Genomic DNA, 11,700 nt, shown 5'->3' with positions numbered 1-11,700 from the left:
TGATGGACCGCACTTTCTGCCGGGTCGAAGCCGGAGCCCCCAGGACAGGGGTGAAGAAATTATTCTCTTTATGCTTTTCTCATTGTGAACTGAATGCATCAGCGAGGCTAATGGGGAAAATATATCGCCTTGTTTGCCTTTGCTCGCTTCTCGTAAATTTGCACATTCATGTTACATGAGGATGAGAGAATACGATACAAGACGCTCTCCCCCTCCCCCTCTGCCTGCTGTTGTACTGTACTGAGAGCCTGTAGACTGTAGCAGCGCTGAGGGGATGAGATAACCATTCACCATTGTGAGAAAAGGCTGTCAAAGCTTTGTTTTTTTTCTCTCTCTCTCTCTCTCTCTCTCTCTCTCTCTCTCTCTCTCTCTCTCTCTCTCACTTCTCTCTCTCTCTCTCACTTCTCTCTCTCTCTCTCACTTCTCTCTCGCCCTCTCTCGTAAGAATATAAAAAAGCCGGAGCAGCGGTTGCAGAAATAGTCCTGTTTCTATAATTAGATGTAAACAGACGAACCAGACTCTCAAGCTCGCTCTGTCCCACTGGCCCCACGGCCTCCTGGGAAGCAAGATGTGTGTGTGTATGACGTGCCAGTGTTTGTGCGTGTGTCTGTGTCTTTGAGTGCGTCTGCTCGTAATGCACCAGTAAGTGTATGACAGCATGTGACAGCGTGCATCTACTCTTGCTGCTGCTCTCCTCCCTTTCTCTCGGCCTGTCTGTCTCTTTCTCGCGCACAGACAGAAACTCTCTCAGTCCCCTTCCCCCACAGAGGGTAGGTCAGTGGCCGGGCGTGCGTGGCAAGCAGAGAAAGCTAATGCATGCAGCACCAGCAGACAAACACACATCTGTTGCTGAGGAGCCAGTCATTTGCCCCATATCCTCAGGACACATACTGTGTCAGAGAGAGGAGGCAGTGTAGCCTAGTGGTCACACCAGGCAGAGGGGCCAAAACAAACTGTAGAAAGAGGTGGAGGGCAGAGACTCTAGAAAACATGGACAATGAATATACAAGAGAAGGGGGGAGGTGTGTGTGTGAATATGGGAAGGGTGGGGGGGCAGAGACATGGTATATGCATGGATAATCAAAGAGAGAACATGAAAGAAATTGTGGTGTAAAAACAAGTGATTTGACAAATAAAACAGAAGGGGGAGGGAGAGAATGTTTTTTGTATTAATCAATGTCAGAAGGAGCACAGGAAATCCATTCAAGAGAGTTGGAGTATTTAAAAAAATGAGAAAGAGTGAGAGCAACAAGTTCCCGTTGTATTGAGGACCAGGCAGCTGGTTGGACGGTCCCAAGAGACTTATTAAAATGGAATTCCTGATGCTAATCTTTGTTGGGTTTTTTTTCACAAAAGGGCTGACACATTCTTGAGAGGCATGCTGCATGTATATTTAATGGAACATCTCTGCATATATTTAGTTGCACACTTCATTGTTTGGTACTGTGTCACCACTGCCCGCTGTTCCCGCCGACAGTTGTCAAAATCATGGGCCATATTTGAGTTTATCTGCTCTCAGTCCTACACCTCCACCCCATACCGTCTAAATTTATGGATCATAGTCAGCTGTTTGAAATGGGGAAGCCTAAAGACATAAAGGTAAACAAAAAGAAAGTGCTGTACAGGATCAACTGCTAAGTTGTTAAACTATTTACCTTTTAATACGATTCCCATACATTACCAACATGTTAGTGCTGCAAAAGAAAATGTATCAAATTCTTTTGAAGAATTTTAAAAGTGGACTTGCACCTATAGCTAAACTGTCATCTGACAGATGAAAAATTGTAATTTTTCAAAACTCCTCTTATGTGCAGAGAAAAGGTGCACAGTTAAAAAAAGTGGGACCGCTACACAAGCTGCATCACAAGCATGAAATCCTGCCAGGAGCACTAGCGGCAGATCCAGAAGGGACAGACTCAGACGTTAGAGGGTTAACCACGCACCTGTCTGGGCCTCACAGCCAACCGCAGGGTGCCTCGGCTCTAGTGGGGGGTGTCTGGAGAACACAGCCTAGTGCACACACGGAAAAGAAAACCCACCCACCCAAACATAACCACACACACGCTCCTACACTATTGTCACTGACCACAAATCTGCGAACAACAATAGGGCAACGGCCCTTTTTTGTTCTTTTCACTGACCGATTACAATAATAAAATTTAAATTAAAAAACAAGTAATCTGGATTTTCTGCTTGAGCCGTTAATAATGTGTAACAGCTGTCACATGCAATACGGCCATGCGATGAGGTGGGCCTGGGGCTGCCTGATGAGAGGCAGCCTGATACTGGCAGAGGGAGGGAGAACAAGGGGGGAGACAGAAAGAATGAGAAAAAGAGCCAAACTGAGATCCAAATCACAAACAAAACAGCAGTGGTTGACTTTGGGCGAATGTATCAGTCTATTCAATCTTGCAACAATACATTTTCAGTGCAGCTATTTTTTTGTGTGTGTGTTTGTCATGGGAAGTGAACAAAAGACTTCCAAAGCCTCGTTGGATTCTTAATGCAACTTCTCACTTCCTCATGTTCAGTGTAAAAGTAGATGGGAAGGTTTTGAAATCCAACGCTCTGAAATCTAATACAGGAAGGTATTACCCTGCCCGTCACTCTCACCCGTGGGTCTCCTTTGTGTTTGTCCTGCGTACACGCCCCATGCTCGAGGCGAGGGCTCTGTGGCACCATGCCACACGGTGTAGTGTGGGTGGCGGTCTGTTTGAAAAGCCCGTCTCAGGGGCAGCATGGCCACTCACTAGCCAAATTCCTCTTGAAATGCCAGACCACTCAACCTAAGCCTTTATTTTCTGTGGACATTTTCTGATGAGCAAGAAAGAAAAGAAATTCATCAAATTTGTCACTTAAGTAACCTGAGTGAAATGAATTTCAGATGCTGTTACTTATTGTTGACGACTGGTTATTGGACACCTGGTATGATGATCTAACAGCGACAACAAAAGGCAGAATGACACTGATGCCCGAATCCATTCGAAACATGGCGAGAACATTCTACTCTTGTAACCAAAGGTATTTGGAAATATGCAAGGGACTTACCCTTTCCAAGCAATTGACTGCCCTTGCAAGTCATTTGGGCTTCCAGTGGGAGCGTCGGGGGAAGGGGGACAGATGGCGGAGGCACCGGGCAAGGTGCTATTTCAGCCAGGTGTAGGATGCCAAGTAACACCTCCACCATTCAGGGGGACCGCTGTGACATCGCGTCTGAACCATGTCATCTCACAACAATCCACAAACGAGCCTGACAACAGTCCAAGGTTTTCACTCTGTTTTTCAGAGCCGGGGCGAAAGAGAGAGGGAGCGTGCGAGGCCCTAGTCAAATGGCACTTGGCCTGACACCCTCATCCTGTCACTGTGGCCCCTGGATAAAAACAGCTTTTAATGTAATATTTAACATGGGTAACTCAAATTATCCGTTATATTTTCACTCAGACTCACCTCTTGAATTCTTTCACCAAATCACCAACATGTCCACAGCACACATCTAAGCCTATACATGTGCAGTAAAACCCTCTCATTATTCAAGCTATTGTCGATAAGTTTTGTATGTTGCTAAGTACCGTTTGTTTTTTTCCATCATTATCTGTCTATTTATCTATCTATAGGGAAGAAGAGTACGAACTGTGAGTGTTCTCAAGACAAGAGCTACAAGGTTGAGAAGAAGAAGCCACCCTTCTCACAAATAGCCCACTCACTGAGGTTTATTCTTTTAAAGACCCTGGTTGTAACCAGCCCTTTGCTAACTCCACCAAACACCTGTGTTTGTCTTTGAAGCGTCTTCTCAACAACCACAGACCCATGGGATATTCCAGCAATGAGACGTTCAATAAAAGTCTCAGTAAAGTTATTTATTCCCCTTTGGAGAAAAAAAAATGGGAGAAGGCAGACGGCATAGCTAACCTTTGAAGGGGGAAGCTTCTCGGATATCCAGCTAGGACATAAAAACTAAGGGAATGACAGGGACATCCTACCAGAAAACAATAAAATGGGTGGAAGGGACTGTTTTTTTTATCTTTAACAGCAGCCGTAAAAACACACACAAAGCTGGGGTCTGCAACAATGGCCCGGGGCAGGGGAGGGTGGCTAAAACAGAGGTGGCAGGAAGACCACCGCTTCCCAGACACAAGGGTCTTCCTGCTGGAAAGAAAGGAGCCGGAGAAATAGAGGGGAGGAGAGAGAGGACAGCGTATGGAAAGGGAGACAGCAGAGATGCAAAGGAAGGGGAGGCCGAGCGAGCGAGATGACACAAATATGACCTTTGATTACATGGGGTGTTTAGAGCAGAGCTCAGCCATGGACAGCCTCTGAACCCCTGCTGCTTTCACACAGCCACACCTCAGCCAGAGCACACTGATCAGAACAATATGGCTGAAAGATGAGCCCCCAGCCATAAATGCCAGCAGTAAAGACAGCTCCACTGTGTCTCCTGCTTTGACACTATCCAACATCTGAATCCAAACCTCACAGCCAAGTGAAGACCGTCTCCAACTCTGTGCTCGAGCCAGCGGGAGATAAAATTCCTATTTCAAAGTCCTTGTAAATGGACTGGCTCAATTAAACGACATTAGATGAGTTTGTAGGTCTTTGTCTCGGTGTATCAGCAAACACACAAAGAGAAGTTGCTCCTATGTCACATCCCCAGAACACAGTGCAAGCACAAACTATAAATCGACCACCTGACATGCATTACAAATGAATGGCTTGTAGAAGGTGAAGCTGGACAGAGGCAAATGCACACATGACAGAATCTCTACCGGTTCCAAGTTAACACGCTTCAGCGAGGAAGAAGGTAGGAACGCGTGTGTCTGTTGTTGCCTGATTGCAACTAAACTCACCAGTATGTGCGGAAGAAAGAAAGGAGATTTCCTCCCAAAAATATGTTGTAGTTCTGTAACCCGGCAAGGAACAATGCCAAGGCAGGGTGTTGCAACCGCCATCACTCTTTTCAGCAGCGAGGGCGAAGGGAGCCCCCACAATAAATACCTCTGCAAAGTCAGAGGAGCCCTTTCAAGGAGCCACATCAGAAACCTGCCTCTGAATGCATTTTTACATCAACCCTGAAATATTCATGCTCTTTGTAAAGTATTCATGTGAACCAGTGTGCACGTTAGTCCCCAGGGGGAAAGAGCAGAAAAAACTGAAGAGATCCAACACACTCAGCAAACAACATGCTCAGTTGTGCTAATGTTGCTAGCATACGGGACACTTGAAGGGACACTAATGACCTGCCCTGTCAAGACAAACAACAGTCTAGGGGCAGTTTGGTCAGACAACCTATGAGCATTTGACTGCTCTTACACAGTGAGACTGGCCAGTATTCATTTGAGTAAACGGACTGAAAAAAAATACAGATTTAACTTACATTAACTGCTGAGAATAAATTAATTGCAAAAAATATTTTTTTTTAGATTCTTTGATTGATTTAGTTTTCTACTATATCAAATCTAAGGAATGTAAAAAGATAAAAATCATGTCAAATTTGCATTGTGTGCTGTTTTGATGAATTACCATCTTCAAAAATATATGTCATGAATACTTGTGAATTATGCTTCATGTCTCATCCATCTATTTGCGTTATGATATGCTTGACATTTTCAAATATTATTAAGATAATAAATCAAAGGTGGTACATCAGCGGAGCACAATCGCAAAATAATTCTAACAGCGCCTAGAGGGCACTAAGATATAATGTGAATTTAAATCCATGTTAATTCAATAAAGTACCTGAAATATAAAGAATGAAGTCATTTACCAGATCTTGGGGATATTAGATAGACTTCTCTCCAGTCACGCCCATCTGTTACTGACAAGGCTGAGGAGAACAATAAACCACCTTTGCTGCTCATTGAACAGTGATGACATTTGGAGGGTCGGTCTTCGAGTTGGTGCGCCACAATAATACAACAGAAACACCCAATCTGGGAGCACCTGTACCCTGTAACCAGCATTGCTCTTCATGCTCTCAAAACATTCAAAAGAAAAAAATAAACATACAGATGCAGGAAGAGTGTGTGTGTGTGTGTGAGTGTGTGTGTGTGTGCTGCCAAACGCAAGCATGAATGGTGAGAGATGAATGGTGAACAGTGCCCATGAATTCTCCTGAATGACTAATTAAAGCTCATGTTTAGCATGATTTTTTTGCAATTGAATTCAGAATCTTTATAAAACACAATGAATTTGAAAAAAATATATTTGGTTGGCCTACCACAATTCTGCCTCTATACAGTAAGAGTTCAATTAGATATTAAAAAACAAATAAACAAATAAAATGGAATGCAGAATACAGAATACAAAAAAAAATTGGCAGTGGTGACTTTGATGCTGTATTCAACCGCCTACAACAACCACCTACACTGAGCCCATATCATTTTAGCTGATATATGTTGCATATAATAATTCAAAAGGGCTAAATATTCCTTGCTTTCCAGTGACCCACGATTCCTCAGCCACTGCATCATAAACCTGTGTTTCTTAGAAGCCACATTAACATTTATGTCAAGACAAATGGTTTCAGAAGTGAACTGTTTGATGCAATCAATACGCCACTGTTGTGACTTATTTAAATCTCCTTTGTTTTACATTGGTGGAGAAAATTAAAAGCAACAATAGGTTCTGATCAATTCCATTAACATGTGAAATAATTATTTTTTTCTTTTTTTGTCTTTTCAAAATTAGAAAGACCGTTATATATTTCATTGAATCCAATATGAGCTGGTGCATATATTGCCACAGAAAATATCATAAATAAAAAAACTCCAACATTACAAGATTCAAGGTTTTTTGTTTTGAAGGGTTGTTGTACAATAGTCCACACCCACACTTTCAAAATATATCAGCTGTTATAGATTATTCTGTTCAGCTGTCTTTGAGCTGAATTATAAATTCTGGCTGTTGTATCTGGACCCAAATGTGTGTAGCCTATTCATTGTATTATAGGTGCACATTTGGACATTGGACATAAGTCACTTGTTAAACATGATGCATACACTGTGAACACATTTGCACTTCGACACTTTGAAGCCCAATATAGAAGGTTTCTACTATGGCTTTTCTTCCTACAATCACCATACAATGTAAACCCACGCAGACCTGTTCAGTCAGCTTTTTCACGTGCTATATAGCTCTAGGTATGGCCCTGTTTTTTTTTGGTTATTTTTGGTTGAGCGATTGCACTGGTGTGACACGTATCAATTTAACGTGAAGTGACAAAATCTCATTTCAGATTCAGCCCCAGAGCCAGTAGGAAACCAGTGCCAGTGTGCTCTGTCCAACTTCCTATATGTGCAAACTAAAACAGATCTTAAATGCCATTTTTAAATACCGTGGCATTTACCTATCAAATGGCTATTTGTTTAACTAAGATGTCTTTATTACCTATTATATATTTAAGCTATAAATGTTGATTCAGCTTAATCAAAATTCCTGATACAGCCTTAATCAAATTCCAGCTGATTTATTAGCTGATATTTGAATAGGGAAACTCTGTCAACAGCCACACCTGATCAGCCGTTTTAAACAGAAAGCCCCGATCTAGTCTTTTCTTTTGTGCAAAAAACAATCTGCTTTGCTACACCACACATACAGGCCATAGCCCATCACTCACATTAATAAATGCACATGCGTTAGAGCGCAACATAAAGAGCATTTGAAACAACAGCCAGCTTTAAGGTATATACATATTGATGAAGACAAATATTGTAGTCGCTACATGCTTATTAGACAAAAACCTCCGTGCATGTTTGACTAACCTGAGTGGGGAGCCATCGGTATGTGCGAGGGGTAGTATTTCCCCGGCGTGAAGTGACCGCCGTGCTGTACAGAGCCGTGGCCCGAGGGAGCGATCCGAGAGGCGGCTCGGTGCACCAGGGTGCCCCGCTCTGATAGGAGGTGCGCCGGGGCAGCGAAATCCCGTCCTTCCATTCCGAAGAATGTTGAGTAATCCGAAATCCGGATAGGGCAGGTCAGGAAAATCAAATGCAACCCATATAATAATCCTTTCCTTCAGATCTATGTGTTGCATTCAGTCGATCGCAGGCTTCCCCAGCCAAAAACGTAGCCCCCGATCATCGTTTCTGTCAAAAGAGAAATCCAAAGCAATTTTCATTATCGAGGAAAAATGGGAAGCCCGGTTAAGAAAGACGCGATGCAAAAAAAGACTGACAGTGCAGTGAAAAATGTGAGAGAAAACAAATCATTAGTACCGCTCCAATGAATTTCGCTGTAATACCTTTCTGTCATATCAAGGCTTCTCTTGCATATAGCTGAAATCACCCATCTCTACCTCAAATTGATGGTGCAAAACAAGTCACCGCAGATGGGAACGACCAGAGAGGCGTCCAAAAGCCCACTGAGCCTGGCTCACATTCAGCTCTATTGATCAGCCTGGCTGGGACAGCCTATAGGCCTAATATGCATCATATGGAGAAGAGCACTTCATATTCCACAGACACAGGCACAACTAGCAGACTGACACATTGCAGCTGTATATGTAATTTTTTTTCAACAATGCTCATACCCTACAATATTGTATTCAAACAATTCATTCGACTACCACGTCAGCAGTTGCCAGCTGTCACTCTCTCCTAAAACCATGGAAAGCTTATTAACATGCAATATTATGTTATATATTTTTAATGAAATCGTGATTAATGCAACACACTACAAACGCCTCATAGCTGTGTTAGAGGAGGAAATGTGTTGTCCTGTTTGGGGTGCGTTAAAATGATGGAAGCCTTCATCTCAAGGTGAACAACGCTGGCTGCCTGCTCCTGCTCGTCCTATTGTCTCGGATTGATACAGGCGTTTTTCTGCCTCCATAACCTGCAGCTCTCATTACACCTCACTATTTTCCAGTTTTACACTACAGTGATCTTAAAAAGTGTCATAAATTCACCAATTAGATTATATTTTGCACCATCTGCAAACTACAAAATAACCCAGTTTATCATAAAACTGGCAATTGCAAAAATATATCATGCATCGACCAATTAGCACAAGAATGAACCTGTACTGTCAGTTTATGAAGTTTAGAAACAAATCATCAAGAAAGAGGCATGATATTTAAAATAACAATAAAATTAAATACCGCTCCTTAACAGAGATGCATCAGCTCCTGAAAGACATGGACTCTCTCTATCGGTGTGTGTGTGTGTGTGTGTGTGTGTGTGTGCGTTTACGTGCACTCGTTTGTGTGAGTGTGTGTGTTTGTGTGTGCGTGTGAATAACTGCACTCTCACTGTCTTCATCTGCCTTGACCTATTTCAGGTCAGGTAATCAAATGGAGTTGTAAATACATTATAGTCTACATCCTCTGCCATGCCACAAAAATAACATTATGTAGTAGAGATGGGAAGGGGGAAAAAAACATTCGAATAAATTAAACTTAAATTTTACTGTTAAAAGATACGTTTTTGTCTTTACAACAATCATCTAAACGTGACAGCTCATTTCATGTGCCTCAGTGATGGCTGTAATTAAAAACAAAGCAGGCAAACAGAAGGCAGCTAAATTTTATAGGTCCAAATTAGAAAGTAAATAAATAAATAAATCTTACAGAACTGGATTTTCCTAATACAGTAGGCTATATGTGTAGTTTTACATTAAATAATCTTAATTTGGGGTTCATTCAGGGTTTCTCGAGGCGTTGCAGGGAGTACCCAGTTAAATAAAAGCATAATAGTACCCTATATTAAATTACAAAAAAAAAATCGTAATTCTACAATGTGTAAGAGTGGCATATCATATATGCTATTTCACTCTCAGCACTATTATCTCCCCATGTAGCCAGTTACAGCCGAGCCTTCAATTCAGTGCCACATCAACAACAATACAATCCCTCCATACGAAGGTCCCTGGGACTAAAATCTCATCCATTGAGGCTTCCTGTGTTAATGTGTGTGCATGCATGTGGGGTTCTTTAACTTGTAAACGTTTAAGAAGTCTTGTTGTTGCACACATCATAGCAGAAGCTTCAGTTTCGAAGGCTGTGTAGAGATCCAAGGTGAATGGCCGCCCGTCAGCAGGACTGCCTTTGTCTCCATACTGAGAAAGTGCCTTGCAGTCAGCCATTACCTTCCCCCTCGCCATGCTGTTGCGTTCAGCTCACTCTGTATGTCCACTCACAACCTCGGAGTAAATTTATTCTACATCACCGACACCGTGAAGACACTACTACTTTGTAAAAATGTTCGAAATGCACATTCGTATGAATTTAACTACAGTAAACACACGCGGTTGTTTCCTTTCATTCCAGCGTCCGATGTGCGGATTCCCCCCTCACCACCAATATTACACTAGAATTGTTTTTTTTTAACCGTTCAAATGATCGACGCCCCTAATGCAATTAATTAAGCAGCTGTCAATTGCATTTACGGAGTCCAATCGAAAGAAGAAACGCAGATAATAAATCAAATTACGCTGTATAGGTCGGATCGCTGTGAGAGACAGGCGGCGCTCCGCGGCAGAGCAGGCAGGCTTGGAGTGCCCCTCAGTCGGCCGAGTAGAAACACGCCTCCCGGTCTCTCAATGCTACATATCCGTTTAGAGTTTACTGCAACCGGACTAAAACCCACACTCGGCACCCCACCGACTGGTTAACAAAAGTAAGCTATAGCCTATATTTTTTAAAACAATATATTTGATACTGTTAAATATTGGCCAATTGCAAAAATAGCCTGTACGCTTTTAGGATAATTAAAAACAAAACAACATGCGAATAAGTCGTCGATCAATAATTACATCGTTAATCTAATTACAAAAATTCTCCCAGCTCCAAATTATAATTAAACTATTAACAGTAATAATAATAATAATAATAATAATAATAATAATAATAGTAGAAGCCATATCAGTAGTAATAATAATATATAATCGTAACAATTTAAGGTTATTTATTTATTTTGTCAGCCCAATGCATTAAATCATCGATTAATTCCACGTAGGATACACCTCACACATCCTGTTATGTTATTTTTTTTAATAAATTATAGCACTGCACTGTGAATAATGAGCAGCATGTCACATAAAGCATTTTGGACTAGAATACAGCCTCTGCCATCTCACAACGAAGACACAGGCCTTAAAATATTTTATTCATTTAAAAAAAATATAAAATGACTACTTACGGGTGTGTTAAATCCTTGCATAACAATAAATTATATGATCACAAAACACAAGGTGGGAAGGAGCAAGGCCAAGTGCGACGCCCATTTAAAATCAAAATCTGAAATGAACCATGTGGCTAGAGTGAAATCCTACAATATTCCCATCTGAGGCTGTGCAGTAGCCTGCTGGTTCAGTCTATGGAAGCAGTGGGACTAGGGCTTCCGGCCTGGCTGGATCGTGGCTCGGATCTCCGAGCAGCGGTTTCTCTCCCGGTGCAACTGCGTACCTCGCGTCTCGGGGCAGGGTAAACACGCCTCCCATTGGTCGGATACCTGCATGTTAATTAGCTCGTGCCGCCCGCCCGGAGATACGGAAGGTTCTGATTGGCCGGCAGAGGAGGCCAATGGTGTGGTGACTGGCAATGCTAAACAGAGAGAGAAGCGCCAGATTTAAAGCACGGGATGGTTTAAATCACGTACAAAAGAGCTCAGTGCAGCATGAGCACAGCCTAAAATGAACAGGGGAGCCTAATACAAGATCTACAGCTAGTGATAATATAAAAAAATATAAATACATATGAAATTGTC

The 11,700-nt window shown here is 42.2% G+C and overlaps 1 protein-coding gene across 5 annotated transcripts in view; it reads right to left on the bottom strand.

The window, feature by feature from the left end:
* LOC137878199 (BAH and coiled-coil domain-containing protein 1) overlaps positions 1–11,341 on the bottom strand; it is a 61,471-nt gene extending 50,130 nt beyond the window's left edge. For 4 of the 5 annotated variants that reach the window (XM_068718388.1, XM_068718393.1, XM_068718392.1 and 1 more), the window contains exons 1-2: positions 11,134–11,341; positions 7,759–8,082 (exon numbers count right to left, since the gene is read on the bottom strand). In XM_068718388.1, coding sequence (XP_068574489.1) covers positions 7,759–7,930 — 172 coding nt within the window. In that variant the 5' untranslated portion in view covers positions 7,931–8,082; positions 11,134–11,341. Of the gene's footprint in view, positions 1–7,758; positions 8,166–11,133 lie in introns of those variants that run through there. The other variant, XM_068718389.1, reaches the window with a different exon arrangement.
* Between the last annotated feature and the right edge of the window lie 359 nt (positions 11,342–11,700).

This window comes from Cebidichthys violaceus, unplaced genomic scaffold (genome assembly GCF_023349555.1).
Source record: "Cebidichthys violaceus isolate CVI_PGR_0920_01 unplaced genomic scaffold, fCebVio1.0.p SCAF_23, whole genome shotgun sequence".
NCBI lineage: Eukaryota > Metazoa > Chordata > Actinopteri > Perciformes > Stichaeidae > Cebidichthys > Cebidichthys violaceus.
The sequence above is the reverse complement of the archived record's forward strand: the minus strand, read 5'-3'. Positions and strand labels throughout refer to the sequence as shown.